At 46.5% G+C, this 26,689-nt stretch overlaps 1 protein-coding gene across 4 annotated transcripts in view; it reads right to left on the bottom strand.

Annotated features, from left to right (window-relative positions):
* The window catches only part of SHROOM1 (shroom family member 1), a 439,332-nt gene that overhangs the window by 68,408 nt on the left and 344,235 nt on the right, over nt 1–26,689 (bottom strand). For all 4 annotated transcript variants that reach the window (XM_069652491.1, XM_069652493.1, XM_069652492.1 and 1 more), the window contains exon 3: nt 26,399–26,469. In XM_069652491.1, the coding sequence (XP_069508592.1) occupies nt 26,399–26,469 (71 nt within the window). The remainder of the gene's footprint in view (nt 1–26,398; nt 26,470–26,689) is intronic.

Below are 26,689 nucleotides of genomic sequence, written 5' to 3'. Positions count from 1 at the left end.
AAAGGGAGAATTACCTGGAAAGTGCAGTCAAGTGTGTAGATCCGTGGCAGTTCAAGGTTTAATTGCATACTGGAGGGGGGGGGGGGCAGAGAGAAATATTGTCAGCTATGTTAAGGGTCAGTCATTCGTACTCGAACCAATCCCATCCCCACTGCACGCACCTCTGTCATGGATGTGCAGGTGGCAAATAAAAACGTTGCTCGATACTCACTGTGACCAGGAACAGTCGTGATGAACGTTGCATTGGGCTCGTTTGTATTGAAGGGGAGTGTGAGCTAGGCACAGGGGATAACAGGTGGATACCGTTTCCTAGTTGCCTGGCTGATTGGGCATGCTAAATGTTAAAGGTATTTGTACCGTGCACCGTCACCAACAGAATTGGTCCCCAGGCGCTCAGGCGGATCTGTAAACGATAAAGGTGGGATGGGTTAGTAAGGTGAAGAAGGGAGTAGGATAGTGAGAGGAGTGGTGTTCTGTTGGCAGCTTCAACTCAGTATACACCGGGTGCTGAGATTTGGTGCGGGTATCGGATCGGAGTCAGTCCGCGTGTGCTGTTCTGGCTTATGTGTTGTTGCAGTGTTGTGAAGTGCGTGCGGCTTGTTGTACGAGAGATGGTTGTGAGAGTTTTTTGAGTGAGATAAGTATGCAGAGTTTGAGCTTATATTGGTTAGTGGGTTACCTGACCTTTACCATGCTAACATTTATAGTTCTGTCATAGTGTGGCACCTGTCGGCCCTCACATTCCCATCTAGACGCGGTGCAGGCCAATGTTTAGGACTCCATCCAGGTGTGGTCTTGCCAACCCTCACACCCCATCAAGATGCGGCGCAGGCTAGTGTCTAGCGACCCGTCCAGGTGTGGGCATGCTAACATTCACAACTCCAACTGAGCGCCACGCAGGCTGGTGTTCACAACTCTAGGTGTGGCACATGTTAGCATTCACGTTTTTCCTAGGCGCGGCATGTTATCCTTCAATCCATCCTATCCAGGTGCGACGCAGGCCAACGTCTATCTAGATGCGTCTGCCGGTCTGGATATGTTCGTCCGGTACGTACGAGTGTCACTTGGGGCTTTCGTCTGGGTCTTGGTATGTAGTCAGTCTCTGCTGCCTTCCTTTGTGGCTATTTTCCATGATATCTTATGCTCTGTCGAATGGTTGGTTCTTTGGTTTGAGTGTTTGTCCAATTTGAGAGCGGTCGAGGTTGGAGTTATTTTCGTCATTGTTTTAATGTCTGGGCATTCTAGTGCGTCTCCATTGTGGTTACGTTTTGAGGAGCCATGATTTGAGGAGTTTCCTGAATGCTAGGTGTTTTGGTGTATTCCGTATATTCTTAGGTAGGTCATTCCAGGTTTTGGGTGCCTGGTGAGAGAAAGATGATCCTCCAATTTTTTTTCTGTTGCAGGGTTTTGGTTCCAGGCGTATGATGGTGCTTGATCTTAGTGTTCTTGTCGGTTGGTGTAGGCGTAGTTTGTCGCTTAGGAATTCTGCGCCTTGTTTGTGTATTGCTCTGTGCGTGATGCACATGGCCTTGAACTTTATCCGTTGTTTCATTGGTAGCCAGTGTAGTATTTTTAGCGTGGGTGTGATGTGTTCTCTTCTGGGTAGCTTGAGGAGGAGTCTGGCTGCTGCATTTTGTATGCGCTGCAGTTTTTTTAGAAGTCGTTCGGGTATGCCCAGGTATAGGCTATTGGCATAGTCTACTCTGGACATGATCAGAGCGATGATGGTAAGTGTTTTGTTGGCGAATGACAGGAACGGTAGGATCCTTTATGCTGCTCGCAGGAGGAAGAAACATTTCTTGATTACAGAGTTTACTTGTGGCTCCAGAGTGAGGTTGTTATCCAACAGGACCCCTAGGTTTTTTACAGTTGATGATGGTTCTGGTGTGGTGCTGAGCTCTCTTGGCCAGGGGATGTAGTTGATGTCTCCTCCCTTTTTTGAAACAATCATTATCTCTGTTTTGCCTGGGTTGATTTTGAGATGGTTGAGGTTCATCCAGTTGAATATGTCACGAAGGCAATTCTCTAGTGTGGTGTTTTCTTCTCGGGTGTCTTGTATGTTGAAGATTATTTGAGTATCGTCGGCGTAGTTGTAGCATGTGAGGCCGTGTTTTTTGACAAGTTTGATTAGTAGGTACATGTAGATGTTGAATAGAAGCGGGGAAGGATGATCCTTGTGGTACTCCGCACGTGGAGACTCTGGGTTTGGATTTACAAGGTTTCATCCATATTGTTTCTGTTCTGTTTGTTAGGAAGGATTTGATCCATAGTAGGGCAGTTTATGTTATCCCTAGTCCTTCTAATCTCTTTACGAGGATGGCGTGGTTGACAGTGTCAAAGTCTGCAGACAGATCAAGGAGTATCAGGGTGGTGCTGTTGTCTGAGTCTGTGTTTGTTTTTAGGTCGTCCTATATTGAGAGGAGAGCCGATTCTGTTCCTCTCATAGGTCCGAAGCCAACGTGTGCCTGGTCTAGTAGGCAGTGCTCTTGTATGAATTCTTGGGTTATTTGGTAGACGTACCTTTCTAGCAGTTTGGCTGTGTAGGGTATGTTGGAGATGGGTCTGTAGTTGGATAAGTCCTCTACATTTCCTGTTGTGTCTTTGAGTAGCGGCTTGATGTATGCCGATTTGAAGGCCTGTGGTACTTTACCTGTTGAGATTCAGAGGTTGAGGAGGTTCCTGTGGTATTCCATGGGGGTTCCTTGTTTGAGAATTGTTTTGTATATGTCCGGGGGGCAAGGGTCTTCAGGAGAGCCCGATTTGTTGCTTTGGTTTACCAATTTGATGAAAGCCTCAACTGGTATTTCTGGGAAGTTTCGTAGCTTGTTTGTATGTTCATGTTCCTCATCTGTGCTGGTGGGGTTTGAGCCGTGAACGCTTGGTCTGTTTTGTATGGTGTGTTGGATGGAGGTTATTTTGTTTTTGAAGTGGTCTCCGAGATCCTCGCAAAGTTTTGTCGATGGGATTGGCGTGTTGTTGCAGGCCGGTGGTTTTTTATTTCGTTTATGATTTTGAATAGTTCTTTTTGAGCGTTTGGTGCTATGACGATTCGGTTGTCGTAATGTTTCCTCTTCGCTTTTTGTATTTCCTTTTTATATGCGCGGATCTGTTGTAGGAATTTAAATTTGTTTGCGGTGTTGTTCCTCCATTCAGATTCTAGTTTTCGTTTTTTTCTTTTCATGGCTTTGAGTAGTGGGGTGAACCATTTTGCTGTAGTTTTCTTGCGTGATGGGGTGAAGGGCTTTTCTTTGGCGTTGTCGTCAACTCTTGTTGCGATCCATGTATGAAGTAGGGCAACTTTTTTGTCTAGGTCTGCTTCTTCCATGGTTGATGCTTGTTGATTGCTGAGTTCTAGGAGCTCGGTTAGGTGGGAGTTTTTTATGGTTCCCCAATTTCTTCTCATCATGATGGGTTGCTTTTCGTGTTGCTTTTTTGTCGGAGCGGCCGTTGTGATTACAAACGGAATAATGAGGTGGTCGCTCCAAAGTATTTGAATTGGGGGTGCCGTGGTGATGAGATCCTTGTTGGCGAAGATTGCCTCAAGTGTGTGCCCTGCTGAGTGGGTTGCTCCTTTGACTAGTTGTTGTAGGTTCATGGCTGCTGGTTGGGCGGTTAAGGATTTTTGTGTGGTTGTGGTTTCTTCATCGAACCAGATGTTGAAATTTCCAAGGATGATCAGATGATTGTACTTGATGGCTAGGGTAGTGATTGCTTCCATGAAGGCGTCTACGAAAGTCACATCGTAGGTTGGTGGTCTGTATATCAGTATGAATTTCAGGTTGGTTTTGGGGTTTACTGAAAGTCATAGTATTAAGGACTCGCATTTATCGATGTTTAATGGTTCTTCCATTTTGAAGGCCAGTTGTTCCTTGTGGATGATCGCTAGTCCCCCCCCCCCTCTTTTGGATTTTCTGTTTATTTGGATGCATTTGAAGTCTTCAGGCAGGCAGTTGTTGAGGGTGATCTTGTAGTTGTCGTCTAGCCATGTTTCGGGTTACAAATAGGATGTCTATGCCTCCTTCTGACAGGAGGTCGTATATTTCCGTTGAGTGTTTGGACATTGACCTTGCGTTTATTAGATTACAGTGGATTCTCTGGGTGAGATTTTGTTTTGAGGTTATTTGTTGCTCGGGCTTGTAATTGTCTGTTCGGGGAGTTTCCGCATTGATGTCGGTAGGATGAAGAACGGCGACAGCTGCTTCTTCATTGAAGCGGTCTAGTAAGTTGATAACAGGGTTGATTAGTCTTGGTGTTTCTGCTGTGATGCTACTCGGCTGAAGATCAGCAGTGGTTTCTTCATTGGGTCCGATTGTTGGGTGGGAGGTGGCGTTTCTGGTTGTTGCTACTTCGGGATGTAGTGGAAATCGATGTTGCCCCTCTGTTCTTGTAATGTAAGGGGTAATGGGGTCGGAGCCCTCCCACTCTCTTGTTGAGTGCCCCCGTCTTTTTTCCGCATGTATCAGGACATTTTTTGCATGTTTCGAGGTTTCCGTGTTGGGGTGTCGATGTACCGTGGTTGTTGCGAGGTAAGGTGTGAGGTATAAGGTATTTTCTCTTGTGGATTTTGTTCCGGTTGTGGCTGTTTTAGGCTTGTTTTCTTCCAATGGGGCTGTTTCTTGTGGGTTCTGTCGGTGTTGTGTGTTCGCGTCTCTTGTTGCACGATCTTGTTCTCTTTCTCAGCGTCCTTTTCTGGTACGGGCCATTTTCCAGTCTAGGTGCAGGCGTGGTATGCTAGTTGGTCCTCTATGCTGTGCTGTGCGGTCGCAGTGACCTCGGTTTTCCTTCTCTGGATACGCTGGGGTGCTCTCTGGCTCAGTGTTGTTTTCTGTCGGTGGGTGGGGTATATTTCCTAAGGGTGCACCGTCGGTGGGGGGAGGTCAGGGTGTTAACGGTCTGCTGGTATGGGATTTAGTTGGGTTAGGTAGTGGTGGGTTTCCGGGATTGGTAGTGTACTGAACTAAGCGCAGTTAGATTATTTGAGGGATCTGTATAGTGGGTGAGAGTCCTATCAGTGCAATCTAAGCATCATACAGTGCCGTTTGGAGACAAGGCTCCTGCTAAGTTTGAGAGACCTGCACAGTGGGGAGAGACGTCCACCAGCGCAATCTAAACACCACACAGTGCAGTTTGGAGACGGAGCCCCTGTTAAACTTGAGACCCGCGCAGTGGGAGAGAGGCCTATCAGTGCAATTCAAACATCCTACACGCAATTTGGGGAGAGAGCCCCTGCTAAATTTGAGAGACCTGTATAGTGGGAGAGAGGCCTATCAGTGCAACCTAACCATCATACAATGCAATTAGGAGACAGAACCCCTGCTAAATATGAGAGACCCGCACAGTGGGGGAGAGGCCTATCAGTGCAATCTAAACCTCATATAATGCAGTTTGGGGACAGAGCCACTGCTAAATTTGAGAGACCTGTATAGTGGGAGAGAGGCCTATCAGTGCAACCTAAACATCATACAATGCAATTAGGAGACAGAACCCCTGCTAAATTTGAGAGACTTGTATAGTGGGTTGAGAGGCCTATCAGTGCAACCTGAACATCATACAATGCAATTAGGAGACAGAACCCCTGCTAAATTTGAGAGACCCGTATAGTGGGAGAGAGGCCCATCAGTGCAATCTGAACCTCATATAATGCAGTTTGGGAACGGAGCCCCTGCTAGATTTGAGAGACCTGTATAGTGGGAGAGAGGCCCATCAGTGCAATCTAAAGATCATGCAATGCAATTTGGAGACACAACCCCTGCTAAATTTGAGAGGCCTATCAGAGCAATATAAGCATCATACAATGCAATGTGGAGACAGAGCCCCTGCTAAATTTGAGAGACCTGTATAGTGGGAGAGGGGCCTATCAGTGCAGTTTAAACAACATACAATGCAATTAGGAGACAGAACCAACCCTATGCAGAGAGGGGATATTTAGGCACAATTATAAATTCAACCAGGGCATGCTATTATGAACACTTCTAGATTCAACTGAGCACAGAGAGGCTATCTAGGGAAACTCTTTTAGGCACACTTCTATATGCAGTTAAACTACAGATGGGAGAGATTACAACGTTTTAGCTTTCGGCGTATGAGTGGTAGGGTAGTATGGCGTGAAGTAGTTGCTTCAGTCCCTGCCCTTGCCACACTTACTTATTGTTGGCTTCTTGCTCCTCCTGCGGATACCTGCAGATACGATCTGGAGCTGTCTCGTTGGAGTCGTCCTTTGCAATGGGGTCCTTAGCGGTGGGGCTGCACGGGTAGAGGGCTGCCCTAGGTTGTTTGTTAATGGCCTTGGTGGGGTGGTCAAGCGACCAATCAGGGCACGGTGGGTGGGTTGGGAGGCGGGAGACCCGAGACCAGGAAGCGGGGAGCTGGAGGGGTTGCAGGGGACAAAATAGGTGGATGTGGGGCTAAGAAAAGGTGGATGGGGGCAAGATGGTGGGGGGGCACCAAAATTAGGCTTAAACACTCACCAGTTCAACTCTAGCACACTCGAGGCGAATGGGGCCTTTGGGGAAGAACGGGACTATTAGTCCACAAACACACGGCCTGCTGGCCAATCAGGGCACGGTGGGAGGGTTGGGAGGCGGGAGACCCGAGACCAGGAAGCATGGGGCTGGAGGGGTTGCAGGGGACAAAATAGGTGGATGTGTGGCTAAGAAAAGGTGGATGGGGGCAAGATGGCGGGGGGGCACCAAAATTAGGCTTAAACACTCACCAGTTCCACTCTAGCACACTCGAGGCAAATGGGGCCTTTGGGGAAGAACAGGACTCTTAGTCCACAAACACATGGCCTGCTGGCCAATCAGGGCACGGTGGGCGGGGCGGGAGGCGGGAGACCCGAGACCAGGAAGCGGGGAGCTGAAGGGGTTGCAGGGGACAAAATAGGTGGATGTGGGGCTAAGAAAAGGTGGATGGGGGCAAGATGGCGGGGGCACCAACATTAGGCTTAAACACTCACCAGTTCCACTCTAGCACACTCGAGGCAAAAGTTGGAAGAGGAAGTTTCGTAGGCTATTGGCACATGAAGCAGGTTCGAGCGGTGGCTCATCCATAATAAGAGAGTGGGTGCCGACCTGGCAGTACGCTCTCCCATTATGGAGGAACCAAGCCACCCAGTGTAAACAATAAGTGCTCCCTCAGCTGCTTTCTGCAACTGAGGCAGAACTCCCTGTGCTGGCTTAAGCTGTCAAAGGGAAACATTGGTTCCCTTTGACAGTTTTTCTCCCCCAGCATGCATGTCAAATGGACCGTGCAAGGCTGGGAGTGTTTTGCATCCCCAGCCTTGTATGGCCCACTGGGGATGCTGCCTGGAGAACTGCACCTCTGAATGTGTGTGAGGCACTACTGGGAGATAACATGGTAGCCCTCTGGCTCCTGTATGCAGGGGCATAAACCAGGGATTGCTCTTTGCTTCCGGGTTCCTGTAGCACAGGAGCTTGAGGACTTCCCTGTTTTCCTGGAGGCTAGCGCGTGGCAAAGAGCAGTGTCCAGATCACAGCTGAAGGTAAGAAATATCTACATTATGCATGTGTGGATGTTTGAATGAATGAGTGTATGATGCACGGGTGGGTGCTTGGGAGAAGGAATGAGCAAGTAGATTGTGTATGGTTCTGTCAGTGACTGCTGTGTGAAAAAGCAAGTGACCATTGTTTGTGGTTTACACTTGTGTGCGGTTTACACTTGTGTGCTTGTGCCCGGCCAGGCCAGGCTTCTGGTTTGGGGGGGGTGAGGAAGTGGGGGATGGATAGGACGGCATAATCAACATTTTTTACTGCCCATCTTTGATAAAGCAAGCATGAGAAGTGTTATTACATGGCTAGACTAGCATTTTGGACATCTTTTCATATTGTGGCATGGCAATTTTAATGGCAAAGTTAACTGGAGTATGTTCTTAGGTGGAGATATTGCCATATATTGGCAGAACCATAGTCGACATGTTTTCTTATAGTATCATTACAGGCATTGGGCGCAAAGCAAACAGGAGTATAATATGCGAACACTGGAATATATTGGTGCAGCCAGCATGGAAATGTTTTTATATAGGCATATATCATGGGCAGAGACATAATGAAAATGCATTGGGAAATGATCCTGTGCACTTTTGGTGACGAGCATCTGTTATATTTTTTCATGAGTTACCCTCCAAAACCAATTACAAACGGTCTGGCTTTTACCCAATTTTTCACATAAAGTGTGCTGTAAAAGGCACAATTTTAACCCATTATTCAAAAAGGTTCTCAGCGGAGAAACCCCCTGAACCCCCATTGGTTGGTTCAGACTCCTTTAATATGGTCGGTTGCTATTGCATATTTGTGGGAAATATTTACACCCTTCCAATTAAAAAAATAAAAATAATCACCAGCATGGTAAATGGCAAGCCTGGCAAATGGACACTGGTGTTCACTCTGGTGAGGTTGCTAAACTGGTGTGGCACAAGGGTCTTCCTGAGGTTGTAGTCTCCCATTCACCCATTCATGGTACAATTACATGGGATAGTGAAACACTACGATTCCTTGCACTCCTTTCTAACTCCCATCTCCCCAACTGATGCTAGAGGTTTGTTATGCGTTTGGCAAGAGATGCCGGTTGGCTGAATCAGCAATTATAAAAGAACTTTCTTGTGCCAATGTGATCAATACAGCATTTTTCTAGGTGAATCCATGATCTGTGTTAATTGAGTGCACCTGAATTATAACCCTGAGAAACAGGCAAGCGTTTAGAAGGAGATCAGGCGTCACACAATTCTGCCAGCACAGACTTCCTCTCTCGCCCTAGCATGTGCCACTCATTTTGGCTTTGCAGGCTGTCCTGCATAATGTCTCGACACCATTCTGTCTGGCTAGCTGCTTTTGCGCCTCTGCATACTTGCACCACTTTTTCACCCTCACTCTCTCTGCCCCCATCCCAGCCATTTCTCCCCGTCCAATTCTCTCTTCCCATGCTGTGTGTGCCCATCTGAAGCATAAGAGATGAATGCTAAGCAGTGCAGCTTATTATAACATGACATTAATTATTTGACATGGTTGCCAACTAAGCCAGTGAACAAGGGTTATTGGTCCAGAAATGGGTGACGGTGCACGTGGAGGGCAATAACTGGTGTGCTTGATGAGTAAGAAAATCATAATTGCTGTGCGGCTCTCAGCATTACAATAGATGAGCCCATCTCTAATCCTGGAATCTCCAGACACAAATCCGATAGCTGGCCCAAAATACGCAACATCATTCAGCAAGGAGGTGGCTTAATGGACAACATGACCTTGACACTTGACGGTTGTGTGTTCAAGTGAATAATCTGACCGCCAGCAGTTGTGACCTCCAACAGGTGTTGCAATGCTCAGATAAAATTACTGTTTCTGTGGCAAACGTTCAAAGTCTGGCAGAACTGCAAATGCCATGATCTGTACTTGTCCCAAACTGCAGCCAAGGTCCAAGTTGATCAAAACGGCACTTTGTATATTGGGAGATTCGTTGCAACGCTCATGGGCAGGTCTAGTCAGAAGGAAGTACAGTGACTGGATTGGTCCTTTTTCCGATGCAACTCAATATCCGAATCAAAAACCAATTTAGCACGAAGTGCAATCAGTGAGGGGAATAAGCGAGTGATCATTCTGTCACATTTTGGAGAGTGGCTCATGTAGAACGCAAGACCGGCCCTGGCTTTACTTATTTTTCTGTAATTTATTTTGTATTGCAACACTGTAGGCTATATAACTGCATGGATTAGAGAGGCTACTTAAAAAGCGTATAGTGTAAAACGTGTTTAGCTTTATAACACTATGACAAGAAATCGAGGCTAATTCAGAAACGTTTCTTCAGCAATAAGGAGATTTCTGTGAAGAGCATGTGAATAGATTTGGAGAGGTAATTCTGGGACTGTGTTCATGTAAAGTGTGTGCTGCCTGCCACTGGCTTCTTGGAATAGCCCAACTGATGTCGTAAGGGCAGGGAGCAGGCAAGCTCATCGGTTGGAATATCTACAGAGGTCGAGTCCCTATTAGACTTGACTGCTGGAGAGGATGATTTCTGGAGTTGCTGAGAGTCCTAGCCTGGGGTCCCATCTCATCCCCCACCCAGGGATGTGTGGTGCCCCACTGCGTGTCACTCAAACATGGTGGACCCATGATGGTTCTAAACAAAGACTGGAAACGCAGGTTAACCAAATGGATAACAAGGGTTCAATCATTTTGCAAGAGTCTCCCCACATTTTGAAGATCCTCATTTTAATTTTGTAGACCGCCATTATCTACAATCATATGCAAATGAGATTCTCCAAAATCTAACTGAATTGGAAATTACGATTGGCCGGCAGAAATATATAAATCCAATGTAAAGTCCTCAATCTAAAAATACATATATTCACGTTTTAATTTCTTTGGGAAATAAAAACTATTACAAATTGATGTAAATAGCGATTATGAATATTAGACATGCCGTGAAGCAGTGGCTCGGATCAGAAATGTAAAGCTTCAGTAAACGGGCCCAGGGGTGCTCAGCAGAAATTCACACCAATAGTTATGAGGCTATTTCCAGGAGAATAGGCTGTGAGCGCACCACTGCATAGAAACGGCAGGTACATCCTGAATCAAGACGATCATCTTATACGGAACAGACGGAAGTACTTTCTTTTCAAGCGGATACCCAGCACCAGATAAGACCACCCGTCCAGTCCCATGCAAGATCCAAACCATCTGCTGTGGGAATTTCCGGTCTGCAGCAGCACAACACTGCAGGGAAGTGACGCGCTCCTTGTGGAATGCTCGGGTTTCTGTGCCCCGCTATACTAATAAACGAGACAGGTCACGACGCAAACAGGCAGGGCGTTTATATATACATCCCCCTTTCTCCCCAAAAGATCTGCAACTTTTGGCTACAAATCTTTTGGACTACAAAAACCAACTAGCCCAGCCAGCGCAGACCATGATTAGGGATTATGGGAGTTGTAGTTCAAAACATCTGTTGAGCCACATGCTTCAGACCCTGACCGTATTCGAGTATACTCTGACCTTTGGCGTTGAAGCATAAACATGAGCTGTTCACACTGAAGCTATGCCACTACAATGTTTTTGATAACAAATTTGCTAGCCCTTTTCCAGCTGGACGTTTTCATATATCATATACGTGTTTAAGTTGGGCCATCATAGAGTTATTTTTTCATTGTGATTTTAGTCACAAAAAAACAATTTGCACCGCTCATCAATACTTCAGCGTGAGACAGCAAATATTACAAAATGATCACCACAGTGCATCAAAAGGATTTGAAAGTGTTGCTCTATTAATTCAGATGTACGAATGTACAGACCCCTGGAGTTTCCCCAGGGTATGTGGGAGAAGGCCACCCAGTCCTGTTTTTCCCTGTGAATTCTGTTTTTTTTCTTTCCCATTTGAAATTTAGGAGAACTACAGGAGGCAAGATTCCATGTAAAAACAGGTCTGGATGGTCTAGTCACGCATGGCCGGGGGAAACTCGAGATCTGTGTATGTTTTATGTATGCATGCATGGTAAGCCTTTAAGTTGGAGAGGGCGGGCCAGCTGCTCACATTTGCTTGCTGGAGCCATGTGCTGCACCTTTTAGGTTCACACAGGTTAATGGTGGCAGAGTTAGATGGATGTCACAGGGAATTAGAGAGCTAGAGCATGCACACTGTTGAAACGCCTCCACCGCAGAGGACATGCCAAAGCTCAGAACCCTAAAGGAATGCTAGCATGAGCACAGCCACAATCAGTTCTCAGATGGAGAGTTAGAATGGCCTGACCCGGCAATAGACGCACAGGGGGGCTCTCGTTATTGAGGTATGGTCATCTGTACAGGCTTAGTCCCTGAAGTCTCATATCCACCAGAGTCCCTACAGAGACATGGGTAGGACTAACCTCCATCCATCACCCTCGGGTGCCTCTGCAGTCAGTGCAGTTCATGAGAACACTGATAATGAGCATGGCGGGGGACACCTGCCCCTCTAGCAAGGAGGGTACCCAGCACCCCACAGGCTCGGATTGAGTCAGTACTTAAAAAGGCGCCCATCCAATCAATGCTCTAGGTCTCTCTCTTATCCAGACTAAGGCAAGAAAAGGGTCGCCTTTCTCTAGGGACTAGATTTGTATTACCTCCCTTGACCAAACCACCCAGGGGTGGGGCTTCACTTCTCCCTTTTTAGGACAAACCTGACTTTTTCTAAAAGCAGGTCCAACAGGCGTGGGTTTCTGAGAACTAAGCCTAAAGGGATCAACCAGTTTCACACAAAGTATTTCACCAAACTCTCAAACGGTAGGGTGGCTGAGCAGTAAGGCTTAGACTCAGGATGTGGTAGCCTATGTGTGAATTACATTTAGTAAAAGCAAAGTATGTTAAGTAACAAAGGACCACACAAGTAAGTACCAAAATATACTGTTTATTTCCCCAGACAGGAAACAAAATCACCACACTACCGGTAAGCAAAAAAGCTATCAGACAAACAGCGCAGCTTGGTAACAGCACGTAGCTAATCGAACACTATACAGTGCAAAATATTATCATAGGAGTACACATTATATGTAGCTAAGGCAGCGGAAACAAAGTAGTTATGAGTAATTGTACAGGCCTTAAACTGGCTAGTTTATCTTAGCACAATCGAACAAAGCTTAAACTGAACTCCCGCTTACGGAGTTCAATCTGCTACAGGCAACTGATCTTATCAACCAGGTTTCTGTAAAAGGTCACTGTAAAAAGGTCCTGGTTAGTCCTCTGGCTATGGAGGAGATTCCCCAGGCCCTAATGACCAGAGAGTGGACTCCTGGCCCAAGCTACACCACCTTTGGCCAGGTAAGGTAGAGCTACCTTTAACTTAAGGGCTTTATGCCCAAGGCAAGTTTTGGCATAGGGGAGGATAAAGAGAAATTATCCTGACACCCAGATTCTGACTTTCAACACCACAGGGGTTTTCCCCAAAATAGAGCGGGAAATAAGGTTGAATGCACAATTAGTGTGCAATCGGCCTGGTATAGAAGATCAAATCCCATAATACTGCACAAGGGGAGCAGAGGTTGCAGGGATGTGACCCGCTTCCCTAGTTCGATATATTCAGCTACAGCCCCCCCGCCACTCCCCAAACATTGGATGCCCAGCAGGGGACAAACAACCAAAATTCAAAAAGCTCGAATTACAAAATGTGAGCAAATGAGCTTTGCAATTTTGTAATTCGAGCTTTTTGTATTCGTTTTTTTACGTAGATCCCACTACAGACACCATGGAACAGGGACTTGTTGCGGACAACTAGTCTTGGCTGCAGCAGATTAACAGGCTGCAGGTTCGAGGCTTCCAACAAAAGTTTGAGCAAGCTCAGGCAAAGACCCACGGACAGGGTAAAGATTACTCAAATGTGGCAACAGGAGCACAGTAAGACCTCCCAGGAGCAGCAGGTGGGAGCGGATGCTGGTTGTCATGCCTGCGCCATGGGCGCATACATTTGCGAGACTTTGGTGCTTTTCTATTTTTCCCAACAAACTACACTTACCACAATGCACTTGACTATAACCATCTATTCCTGGCCATTCCTATTCGTCATCTTCGGAACTACAATCCCCAGAAGCCCTAGGGATCTCCTCTGCTTCCACCAGCTCAGGAACAGAGAGGGAGGTGGCCGATTGTCTGCTGGTGTGCTGATCCAGGTGCGACCAATTAGCCTGCCTCTGTGCTGGGCAGGGCGGTATAAAAAGATGCTGCCTGCAGGGGCTCAGTCTCTTGCATTAAGAGTCCTTTCGGCACCTTTTTGCTTCGAGCTACGGATCTTGTATGCGGTTCCTCCTTACTCCGGCTTTCGATTCAGTGCCCTGCCGGGCTCTCTGCTTTGCAGCCGATCATGCTCTGCTGCTTTCCAGCCTCCTCCAGTGCCCTGCCGGGCTCTCTACATTGCAGCCGATAACGCTCTGCTGCTTTCCAGCCTCCTCCAGTGCCCTGCCGGGCTCTCTACATTACAGCCGATCACGCCCTGCTGCTTTCCAGCCTCCACCTTTGCCCTTCCGGGCTTCTGCCTTGCAGCCGATCACGCTCAGCTGCTACCTTCCGCCCTTCTCTTCCAGGCTCCTGCCCTGCAGCCTGCCTCACTCCGGCTGCCTACAGCCCTTGTCCTCTGGGCTCCCTACCTTGCAGTTTACAGTCCTCTGCAGCCTTCTACAGTCAGATGCCCTGCTCCTCTGGGCTTACTCTTTGCTGCCGGTCCTTCTGGCTCCTTGCCGCGCAGCCTGCTTCTCTCCGCTGCCAACAGCTCTTGTACTCGGGGCTTCCTACCTTGCAGCCGATCACGCTCCGCTGCTTGCTACCTACAGCCTTTGTCCGCTGGGTTCTCAGCCTAGCAGCCCTCTTCAGTCCTCTGCAGCCTTCTACGGTCAGCGGCCCTGCCCCCCAGGGCTCACTCTTTGCTGCCCGGCCCTTCTGTGCTCCGTGCCGTGCAGCCTGCTTTAATCCACTGCCCTAAGCCCTTTCCCTCTGGGCTCCCTACCTTACAGCCCTGCTCATGTGGGCTTGCTCATTGCTTTCCTGCTCCCCTGAGCTCTCAACCTTGTTCCCTATGGCCTCTGCTATCCAATCCTGTTACACGACTTTCCCTTCATTTCCTTCTGCTAGTTTGCCATCAACTTCCTTTTTCCTGGATTTGTCTGTTAGTATCTTCTCTTGTACTGATTGTAGACCCTTTTGAACAGAGCTTGTCGTTGGTTTCCGTCAGGCAACCTCTGCCCCTTCCCTTGTCTCGTTTCTACATTACAGACACCCATAGCTGTTGTTCCAAGCCATGAGCAAAGAGCGTGGGCCTCTGTTATAGAAACTGTGCAGAAGGCTAGAGTTTTCCTAAGGTCCGTGGAATACTCTTTTCCTATATCTGCATACACCCCTAGAGGGAATCATTCTGTTGTACCTTATTCCTTGCTACACTTGTCTACTCTTCGTTCTCATTACTTTCAGCTGTGTGTGTACTTATCTGTCCACCTTACTTCGGCACAACCACCCAAAACCCTTCCTGGGTGTTCTGTGCCACTCTTAACAGGGTGTCATCCGTGACACTGGTAGGGCCCAGGACAGGGACATTGAGCCCTTGAAAGCAGTGCTTCAGGAGGACCTTCTACGTAGTACAAGACAGCAGCAGTAGCAGGCTGACGAGATCCAAGCAGTGCTCCGAGGATGAAAGCAAAATGCCCAGTGATGGGACTGAAACAGGCCTGCGGGGAAACACTTTGAAAACAGGATCATATACGAAGGGGCCGGTACAAAGCTGCAGTCCACATCAGTCAGGCACAGTTCAAATGCAGACACCAACACCTCCAACCTTTAAAAAAAATTGATGCACCGCAGGGTTTCAGGCTGTTCGGTCCCACCTGTCCAAAGGACGACAAGTGGTTCAGGTCTTCCCAGTTAAGTTGAGGGCAGAGATCTGACACATGATGGTTGGCTTGGCCAACGCTGGTCGCAGCAGCAGCGCTCTGGCGAGTTTCTGGCAGTCCTTCAGCTTCCAACACTTAGACCTTGTGTTTCACAAAACCTAATGGCTCCATGCCCCCCTTCCCACCCTCTCGCACTCCTCCTAGAATCCAGGCTGAGGGAGATCCCAGCCAACCCGTGGAAGGGAGTATGGTGGCAGAACACAGATTCCTTTGGTAAAAAATTCAATTTTACTTGGAGTGGGTTTTTGCTGCATGTCTCACATCAGCTTTTCTGCAATAATTTATTTCTGGTTTGTTCAAATCAATATGGCTTTACATGCGCTTTACCCCAAAATGAATACTGCAATGTATACTTGTAATGCGTTATGTTTATTTGGTGTCTTTACTGTGCATGGACATCAGTTTTGAATCAAAGAGAGCTTCTTACAATTTTTTTGCATTTGCTACTGAACATAGGCACCCCAACAACATGGGTGTCTCCACTTCTACGGCTTCATCAGGGGAATTTTAGTTGTCAGATTTGATACATCCAAATTAATTGCTAAATTGGAAATGCGAGAAAGAAAACAAAAAAAATTGACATGAAAATAACCAATGCGCTCTTATTATCAATTGCATGTGCAACCAATTTATGTTGGCTGCCTCATACCAGCACTTCATTCTTCCCTTATAGCGGCGCCTTTGAATTCAATTTATATATTCGCGATTCAATCTTCAATATTTTACTTTTGTATGTCTCGCATTACAATTTGTATTAATTGGTTTTCTGAAAAATAAAATGTATTTTATTTAGCATGGTTAAACATTGCTATCCCTAATTTGATCATTTACTTTGTTGTTTGGTACTTGCATGGTGTCCCTAGACATTTTAATAGGTTTGATATGGGTATTTTAAGATCATTATTATAAATAATTGGCACGGGTGATTGAACCGTCTTGAAAGGTAACGTTCAACTCCGTTTATGTTCGCGATTTCAGTTCCTCGGATGAGAAGGGCTCTCTCTGCCATGCATGCCGCTTCAAATCCCCCCGATGGAGCATTTTGGTTGCACTAGCGCCTATTTATATGCCGACACATTTTGGCCGGCATAAATACCTTTTGTATTACATTTTACATATACATTTAGACGTTACGCCCCACACGTTAGGCGTTATTGTAGTCCTATTCTGCACTTCCGCAACTACTATTTAGTGGGAATTCTAAGTTTTGTGGATTTTTTTCTTGTAAATTGAGAGCTTTTTTTGTTTTTATATGTGATTAAATTAAATTGCTTTGATTACATATGCATAATTACTTATGTTCAGTATATGTACAATTTCAATATTTCTAATCCAAGTTACCTTTTGGAATGTGATCGATTTTGTTCTATTACTGTTCATTTGAATAAAGTTTGATTGGAAGTAATTTTCTTGTTATGAGTGAAAAAACAGTATTATATCTAAACATCTATTGTTGTTGCGTGTATGATTTGAAAACTATAATTAAAATAGATTAAGAGTTGCAATATGTCAGACTTTCACGAAAACTGATCAGAAAATATCCAAGAAAACACAAATGAATGCACATTGGCTATAGAGACAAAACAAAGGATGTCTGCTGTCATTCCCAACTGGGCGTTATTTATGTTATTGGCCAGTGCATGTACTCAACAATCTAGGCTTTAAGTGGCCCAGGGCTCAGCCTTGTAGGGTCTAAAAGACGCTCTTCCGCATAAACACGGCTGAGACTCATTGACCAATTTAAGTTCATCTCACAGTGTGCCACACTCCATTTTTACAGTTCTACATTTGTCTAACTTTCTATGTGTGTCTTGCACTTCATGTCTCATTCTCTATTTGTGTCCACTTCTAGGTGACCCCCTCCCCACACTCCCACTTCAGTTATGTTTGCAGACTCTCTTTAACTATCTGTGCAAGTCTTATTTTTGTCCGAGTATGGTCTTTGGCGTATGCTGTGCAGAAACATCTCAGTGATTCCAACCAAAATATCAGTATAATGGTATAATGGTTTACTATTCAGTCATTAACTTAAATTTGATTCTTTCAGGCAAGTGAAACCATCTCTAAAAGATGCTAATCAATCACAGACTGAATTTGACCTGTTTTGACATCAGCATTGTAATGTACAAAAGATGGCATGCTTTGAGAACTCCCCGTTTTTGCAAGCAATGCATACACAGTGAACTTAAATTATTTGACAAGTATCACGCACTTTGGTTATGCAATGAATCTGGGATTCTTCACACACACTTCGTTTGTTATAAACTGTGTTAAGAAAATTTGAATTGCCATATAAAATTACTGTTTTGTGTGTCAAACTAACAGACTTAATAGAAGTCAACTAAACTGTAAAAGGGGAGTTTTGTTAGTGCTTACTTTCATTGTCTAATTATTTATAAGGAATTTGGTAGGAAACTGGTTATGGGTGTGGGTTTTCAGTCCATAATGTGTCACGTAAACATTTAAATATTAGAAAAGGCACTGCTAATAACAAAGAAAAGGTTTAAAACGTGTAATTGCCCAGTCTTTCAAAATCAATAGGTGCTCCATAGGAAAACTCTCAAGGGACCCCATGGGTAACAGGTAAAGCCCAGGTAGGAAAATGGTGCTCCACGCCAGATGTGCGGGCCGCTCTGGGGCTGCAAGTAGCTCACCTTTGTTAGGCCGGTTTGGCCTTGGAGGAGACATTAGCAACACTGTGGGTGGGGGAGAGGGAACGCACAGCTTTCAACAGCAAGGGAAGCAGGAGCTTAGTACTTTTTGGCGTTCCAAATAAACGAAATGCTTTTATTTTCAGCTCGTTATGCAGGAGATTACTGGTACTGACTTTTTGGATACGAGACTTCATTGTCTCCAAAATAAGAAGTGCAAGTACTGAGGGCCGGGTAGGACCGGCCCGGGCTGTCACAAGATGTGGTGAGGCCCGGGGCAAAACATTTTGTGAGGACCCCTTTTGATGTTACGCACTGGGCAATCGGCAGCACCTTCTCAAACAGGGGACTGGAGAATTCTCCCCTTGGGTTTGTGTGGGGAGGAACCCAAATATGATTTATTATTACAACTGCAAATCAACTTCAGCAAAGTTAGATTTCTCTACACCAACATTAAGGAGCACCCTGCCCCTGTGTGTGCATTAAAACACACATCATACACAGTGACAGATGGATGATGTACAGTGGGGGCTGGTGAATTTCTGAACTGAAGAGGCTGAAATGTTTGTGCCAGTTATACAGGATCAGCAGAGCACAGTGAGGGTGCCCAAACCCAACAGGGGTTATTTGAGGGGGCGTCTCGCTCCCAAGAAAATGTCTGAAACATTGGGTTACAATTATGCATTTTACAGCACTTTCTTTGTAAAATTGGGTAGAAATCCATACAGTTTGCAATTGGTTTTGTATGGAAGCACATGGAAAACCCCAATAGTTGCAAGTCACCAACCGTGCAAAGGAACATTTTCCAATACATTTCATGCCGCCGTTGCACACATATGCTAGTATAAAGATATATTCATGCTGGTTGTTCCCACACAACATATGCTAATATAAAGATATATCCATGCTGGTTGTTCCCATGTGGTCCATGCAGGCTGCACCAATATATGCCATTATTACCATGTACGCCCTCCCAGCCAGTAAACATGCCATGCCACAGAAATTATGTCCAGGCTGACTGTGCACCATAAGTGTTCTTACTGGCTCGATTGGCCTAAATTCAATGTGGGCCAATTTAGCCAAGTAGTATGTTTGCTTTAACCTTGATGCACAGTCCTGTGCAACATGGGTAAAGCAAAACAAGCATTGACAATCCTAACAGTTTGGGCTTTCATGTAGGCATGGTAAAGGCACTGCTGTATTGGTATTAACTGGCCGTTGATGGTAGCAGGTGCAAACTGGTTTGAGTACCTGAGCATCTAATAGCAGTGCCTGGCAAATGCATAATACTTATGCACAAGCCAAAACTGTTGGCTTTACCAATGTTTGTTTTTAACAGGACTTCAGTGAAAGACACGTAGGGTGCAACACCATTGAGCGGTTCGGACTCTAGCCCCCTCCCAAAATTTTGGGTTTTGTTGACTCGACCTGGCTGCATGGGCAGAGCCAGCCCCTGGCTAGGGAGGGCTGAAGCCCTCCCACTTTGAGGCAGAAGTACTCTCTCGAAGTGTCGCCAGCCTGTAGCTCTCATTGTGGAGTGGCAGCAGCATCAAACATGCATAGTACAAATGCCTATCCATGCGATATCAACAGACTAACTTTGATAAAGCCAAAGTCTTAACTTCTGGCCTCAGCTTTTAGATGGCCCACCTCTCAAGAGGTTAGCATTATGAAAGTAAAAAGCCTCTGAATTGGGGTGAAAGGTACGACTAGTGGCCAAAGGGAAGGTGAAATTGCTATTCAGCTTCCTAGCTGGGCTCAGGGTGTTAGGAGGGAAGTGGGAGCAGGGCTGGTTGAAGATGTGTCAGGGCTGGTGGGGGCCCATTTCTTTGTGATGTGTATGGGCCACCCCAGGCCTTACAGATTGGAAAAATGGGCCAAGGCACCTGTGAAGTGATTAAATCAATAATTAAGTCGAAATATTACAGTGAGGTGGTTAAAAGATGCAGATTATCAGTAGGTGTCTGTGTCATAACTCTGCCAACATGTGGGCAGCTACTTGGGGGCCCATTTCAACTCCAAAATCTGAAAGACCCAGACGCCACCCCTCAGTGGGGAGACCGACAGCGCAAGGGCCCCACTCACTATCCACTCTAAAAACTGTCATCCAGCCCCTGCCGGGCTGACCAACAAAGCTGTGGCCAGATAGAACAAGACAGACATTAAACGGAGCCTGGGCTTCGCTGTTAAAATGCCCTGAAATTACTAGCATAAAACATTTCACTGTTAGCACCTGCATTCACATACATACATTTTTAGGTAATTGAAATTGTGATGTGGGGTAAGCACTTGCACGCCAGGGTAGTGATTGGAAGGGAAGTGGTTACATCATCTCATTCTCATAGCAGTCCTTAAGTCTAACGGTTCAGATATGAGGGAGAGCGTTAACTGCTTGTAACATTGAAGCTTCAGAATAGTCTCATTCGAATGTGAAAAGATATTAGATGTGCCCACACAAGTAAGTTTGCCCCTCTGCTGCAGGCTCTGAATTTACGTCCCTCACAACCTCTGAAATGTTAGTCGCACAACGTCACCCCCCCCCCCCAAAATGTAGCCTAGGTGCACCTCTGATGCCATGACCCCACCCCTCAATTAAGTGGCCTGCAGGTGTGCTAAATTTAGGGGTGGGGTCTGGCGCACACACACACACATGCAACACTAAGTTTCACCCATGCATTCATCCACCAGTCAAACAACTCCTTGCATACACGCATACATAACACCAAACACAGCATGGACACAAACATAAACACCAACATACAAGCACACATGCATGCACATATACATACTCATTTAATTTAAATACACATATATAGTACACATATATACACATTTAAATTAAAATAAAAAAACACCTTACCTCCATGCACCCCTGAAAAGGCCCAGTACAACCACGGGGGCCCGGATGGCCCTCACTGCACACGTAGATATGCTGCCTGACAGGAGAGAACTCCTCTCCTATCAGAACACACTGACTGACAGGAGAGGAGTCCTCTCTTGTCATTGAGCTTGTCCACGTTGTCAGCTGAATGACAGGAGACAGCAGAGCTCACTTCTGAGCCTTGCTGTCTCCCATTATTTTGCTGTTTGTTGCGGAGCCAAACGGCTTCGCAACAAACAGCAAAATCATTTCAGGGGCAGAGAGGAGACAGCACAGCCCCCTGTGTGAATGAAGGACACGGGAGACTGTGCTGCCTTCTATTCATGAGAGGGGGCCGCGAGGCCCCCTGCAAGCACGAGGCCCGGGCCAGTTTGCCCCTCCTGCCTCCCCCTCGTGACGGCCCTGGGACCGGCCCATTTAATGCACTCGTATTGACAGAGGAGAGGCTGAGTTCGAATGTGAACCTGCATAGTGGCAAGAGGTATTCTATTGAAAAGGGGGTGATAGCTTATGAATCAGTAAGAAGGGAAGGAGGTAGAGGAGGGAGGGAGGCAAAAGGGGGAGGGAGGGAAAGGATGAAAGAGTGAGTGTAGGGAGAAAAGGTACGGACGGCAAAGAGAATGGGGAAAGGAAGGACAAATGAAGAGAAGCAAATAAAAATGGTGATAAAGGGAGATAGAAGGAAAAGGGAAACAAAGCACGAGAAAGGACGAAGGAAAGGGGAGAAGGAAATGCGGCATGCGGGGCCATGCACATTATTAATCCCCTTAATTGTCGTTACTAAACATTATGCAGATGTTGGTAGGGGAAGTACCGTGATGAAGACATAACTAAACTCAAAACGAGATATGCATGTAGTTTTGAACACTTATGCTAATTTTTCTATCATGTTCTCCTAATTCGAATTGCATCTATCGCCTAGAAATAAGAAAAACACAATAATCGCTAGATTAATACAATTGTGCCTATATTTTTTTTCTGATGCTTTATCGCAATAGAACACTAGGTGGCGGTATAAGATCAAGCTAGTCTTGCAAAGCTTGGACAGGTCGCAGCAGGATGGACGCAGCCGTTTCGGCGCGCCTGTTCACCGCAGCCGGCGGGGACCTTTTGGCGCCGTGGATGCCCATTTGGAACGATATTTTCCAAGTGATAGCTTTCTGCCTGTGCTCTTATCCTCTACGCAGTAGGAAACTTAGCACTGGTCTATCCTATTTCAGAGCGTTGGTATAGGCTGTGTGGCACAGCATTCATTGCGCCACCACCCCCCAGTGCTAGGCCATTAGCCAGCATCATCTCCCGTGGCTTAGGAGGGATGCTGCATCATCACAGGCCCTGAAAAGTCACTGCTTATTGTCTGGGTGTGTGTTGTGCTGTGGAAAACATTTGCTGCTTGTAATGTTGATAATTTGCATAATTATTGTAGTTATTATTAATCGCAGATCACAGGAGTTCAATGCATCTACCATCAGAGACGCCCCTCCCCCCATCGCCCCAAGGGGTGCCATTAGCCCCTGCCACGGCAGCTCAGGGGAGTTTTTCAAGGGCTCCTCCGAGCTGGCATAGTGGGAGAAGGCGCAGCAGGCACCCTTTTGCTATTAAATGCGCCCGCCGCTGCGGGCGCATTTATTAACAATAGGGTGCTGTTGTCAGCACCCTATTGTTATTAAAAGTGCCCCACCGCTGTGGGCGCATTTAATAACAAAAGGGAACCATTAGCCCCCCACCAAGCCAGCTCAGGGCAGTCTGTCAAGGGCTCCCCCGAGCTGGCGTAGTGGCAGAAGGCGCGGCAGGTGCCCCTTTGTCATTAAATGCACCCGCAGCAATGGAGCGCATTTAACAACAATAGGCTGCTGATGTGCCCTATTCACATCATTACCTCCTGGTTAAAAAAATAATAATAAAAAGTGGCACATCCTGGCCCTGCTCCCCCTTTGACCCTGCCCCCTTGTTGACCAGGGGCATGTGGTGGTGGTGCGTGGAGTGAGGGGCGTGCAGGGAGGGGGGGTAGCACCAATTTGCCAGGGTGCTGCTGCCCCCATAGCCGGCTCCATCTACCATGGGTGACCCGCCAACATCTTGCCCTGCTTGTGGAACACATGCACCGACTCAGAGAGCAGGTGCAAGGCTGGCGAGAAGCGGAATAAAGCTGGAAACCAAGTAGGCTGTGCAGGCCACAGGTAGGCACCGACTTGAGAAGGCTAGATGGTGTGTTGTTGTGATCTGTCAACACCCCATCTAGAAAAACTACAGGCATGCCACTCTTGAATAAAGTTCATTTTCTTTTATTTCTTTTTTTATTATTACAAGTCACATCCAAGAAAAGAGACAGTTTAGGCCCACGTACTCCTCCAAGGCGCTGCTGGACCCCCTGCATACCTGCCCGCTCTCGGAAATAGCCAATGTTGAGGAACGGGGCAGGAGGGGTGTACTTACCCCAACGCCTCCCAAGTTTAATACCGCTCAAGTCCCTGTGCATGCTGTGGGGAAAGCGTGGGGGTTGTCATGCGTGTCCTTTACATCATAGGCCTCTCGGATTGCCCTGCCAGGCGTGTGTGTTCCCTGGTCACTCATGGTGGTGTAGCGACCACCTTCCGTGTACATGTCCAGCCTCGGCCTCTCGTCGTGACAACTGGTCCCATCTCATGGATGGGAGAGTGGGCATTCTAGGTGCACATTCAGTGCCGGGCCTCTCTGTGACAGCTGATCACTTCTGGGGATGGGAGAGAGTGCGTCATTCTGTGTACCCATCCAGTGCTGGGACAGTCTCTGAGGAATGGTCACCACGGCATAGAGCTTAACCATAACACAGAATGTGGACGTCAGTGTGACACTCGTCTTTTCTGGTGGATTTAATCAGGGATAGTGAACACTACCACTAAGCGCTGGGCCTGACTGTTAGTTTGCAAATACATTTCGATTCTAGCCGCGCTCTATATCACAGGAAAAAGTTGGGGGGAGTAGCCCAGAACTCCAGCCGGTTTGTGAGCAACGTTTATGTGAACAATACGTAAGGGGGCATTTAGACATGAAAATAGAGAAATGTTAGCCCTGGTTGGCGCTTTTACCTTTAAAAAAATAAAGACTCATGTCATCAGTTATGTTGTAGTACAACTTGCTTATTAGTTATTTTTGAATCCCCATATAATCACGTATACATGACTTCTTAGGTCCCAGTTACAGAACTGAGACAACGGATGTTATCTTTGTTGAGGATACCGGATGTTTAGAGGTCCCAGCTACCTCACTGGGTTTTTATTCAAAGCAGTTTGTTATATTTGTTGTTGAAAGGCTGGTGCCGTATTTTCTGGTTCTGTTTCGTTGTGGCTGATTTTGTCTTCAGTGAATAAAAGTCAATAGATCAAAGAGTATTACCTGGTTCTGTCTCCTAATGGTCCCAGTTGCCTCACTGGGATTAATTTAGACCTGGCTGCAAAGTCAGACGCGTCTAAACGACTCTCGTGCCAAATAAACGGTACCAAATTGGCCCAAAACGTGGCACGATCGGTACGCCATGTTTTGGTGCAGCGTTTTGGGCGCCGGCTGTTTCGGCCAGGCATTTCTGGCCAAGGTCCCTTTTAGGCGCACCCCCGGTTGGCCGCAGAGACCTGCGTGCTGGGATATTTATGTTTTTTTCAAATATATTTACAAGCAAATCACAGGAAAATGCAGTGCTTTGGTTGACAATATATTTAAGCAAACAGTAGCCGCTCAGCAAAAGAAGCTGCACTGCGAGTGCACGCTCCATGCAGAAATAGGTTGCAGTGTCCTGCATTTTATTGTTTGCAGGACCAAGTAGGGCTCAAGTCGAGGGTACACTTTTTTCAGAGGGTGGACTCCGTCCCCCACCCCCAGCTAAAATAAGCAACATTGAATGTCCTCTTTGAATTTATGAATTAAAGCCAACCTCTGGGATCGAACGCAGTCATCAGGTTTACAGGCCGTACACTTCCCCACTGCACCATATAACCCGATGAAAAATAAACTGAAGGTGTCCCCTTTCCTTACTGCAAGTTCCAGGGAAAATATTTGTATTGGTTCTTGGAGTTTAAAACATGCACACCTTTTAACGTTTTCAAAAACACAATTAGAAGATCATATCTTGGTTTTGTGTGTGCGCTATATTTATGAAAAGCAAATTCCATTCGTCCTGTGCAATTTGGAAGGTTACGCAAAGCCAATTTAATGAAATGTGCATATTTCAACTTAATCTGCAAATTTTTTGGTGGCGTCATATTCCATTGCGTTTGTTGATTAGTCCCCCCCACTTACATTTTTATGACTTGACCCCTGGGAATAAGCAACCTATTTCCAGAGGGAGTGCACTTGTGCAGTGACTGCAATCTACTGTCAACCAAAGTACTTAATTTCCCATGCTTTGGCTCACAATACATTGAAGTAAAACATAAATAGCTCAGCGCGCAGATCCCTCCGCTGTTAAAGCCGCAGCCAAGGGACCTGCACCAAAAGCACTGCACCGAAACGGCAGGCTAAAGCACTGTGCCGGAAGGAACGGCTTTGTGGCCAGATTTTGGGCATTCGCTTTTTCGTGCAGTGGCAGTGAGTTGTGCCTGGTGTGAAAAAAAGGTTTGTTAACACTGTCTTGAATAGGATAGGCTGACATATTTGTGTACGGAGGCTAGCACAGGGGCAACGTGCTGGTTTTGGAAGCAAGATCACGCAGAGCAAGAGAGGTTCGAATCCCGGGTCAGCGCTTAGAAACCAAACTCAGGTATGGTATTAGGCACGTTATAAAAAAAACAATTAAATAAATAAAATATGACACATTATGCTTCGAATCAGGTATACAAGTCACTCATAGCCGAGTAGGAATAGCACCCTAGCCTGTCAGAGTCACACCCAGTCCTGGCAGACAGAGTCCCTACCAGCCCCACAGCCATGCGTGTTTCCGGTAATTGTGAGCGTGATATCAATCAAATGGACCGCTATTAAGGCTTGGGCTCCATCACGTGATGCGCTGCGAGACGTCATCGCGGTTGCAAACACAGTTTGGGACACGCTTCTGGATTTTGGCCCATGCCAGTTTTACCGGACATCAAGAGGAATACGGGAAGTACCTTAGTGCATAGGAAGTGGAAAACATGCCTTGCTTGCGCCATGAAGTATGCCCGGTTCCTTTTTTAAAAAGACACCATTATATATTTCTTCATTAAGAACATGTAAACTTAATGTACCGTTTACATTCTGAAGCAAAATCATTTCTGAGAGCCGAAAGGGATTCCATTTGATATGGATGGCTCGACCTTGAGCTCCGGTTAAAACATTGCAGTGAGTCCAGTGAACAATGAACAGTTTCACCGGATGGTCAGCTGATGGGGTCTGACCATTCGCACTACTTGTTCCCATTTCACAATTCTTGAAAAGCTACAAGTAAATTTACCTGGAAAAGAGAGGAACCCAACTATCTACTGATTCAAGAAAACCTCCATTAGATCTTACCCTGCTGCGTTGGTGGCGTGAGTTTCAGAATTCTGAGCCAGCGGTTTAGTCACAGAGCTCCTCTGAGTGATCTGCAAAACATGAAAATACACAGAAAAGAGTTATTTTCAATTAACGGGGCCTCTCCCTTATGCACAGTTGCTAGTGTCCTCAAAATCACAGAACTAAAAACAACATTCTAGGACTTGTCTTACCTAGCTTTAGATAGGGGTACTGCCTGCTCCCACTGACGTTATTTGGAAGTCGCCAGGGGTAGCAGCTGTGACCCCTTGTGGCTCATCTGTGACCCCT

Source organism: Ambystoma mexicanum, chromosome 3p (assembly GCF_040938575.1).
Source record: "Ambystoma mexicanum isolate Mex_15411 chromosome 3p, UKY_AmexF1_1, whole genome shotgun sequence".
In the NCBI taxonomy this organism is placed as follows: domain Eukaryota; kingdom Metazoa; phylum Chordata; class Amphibia; order Caudata; family Ambystomatidae; genus Ambystoma; species Ambystoma mexicanum.
Note: the sequence above shows the minus strand (reverse complement) of the source record. Positions and strands in the feature narration are given on the sequence as shown.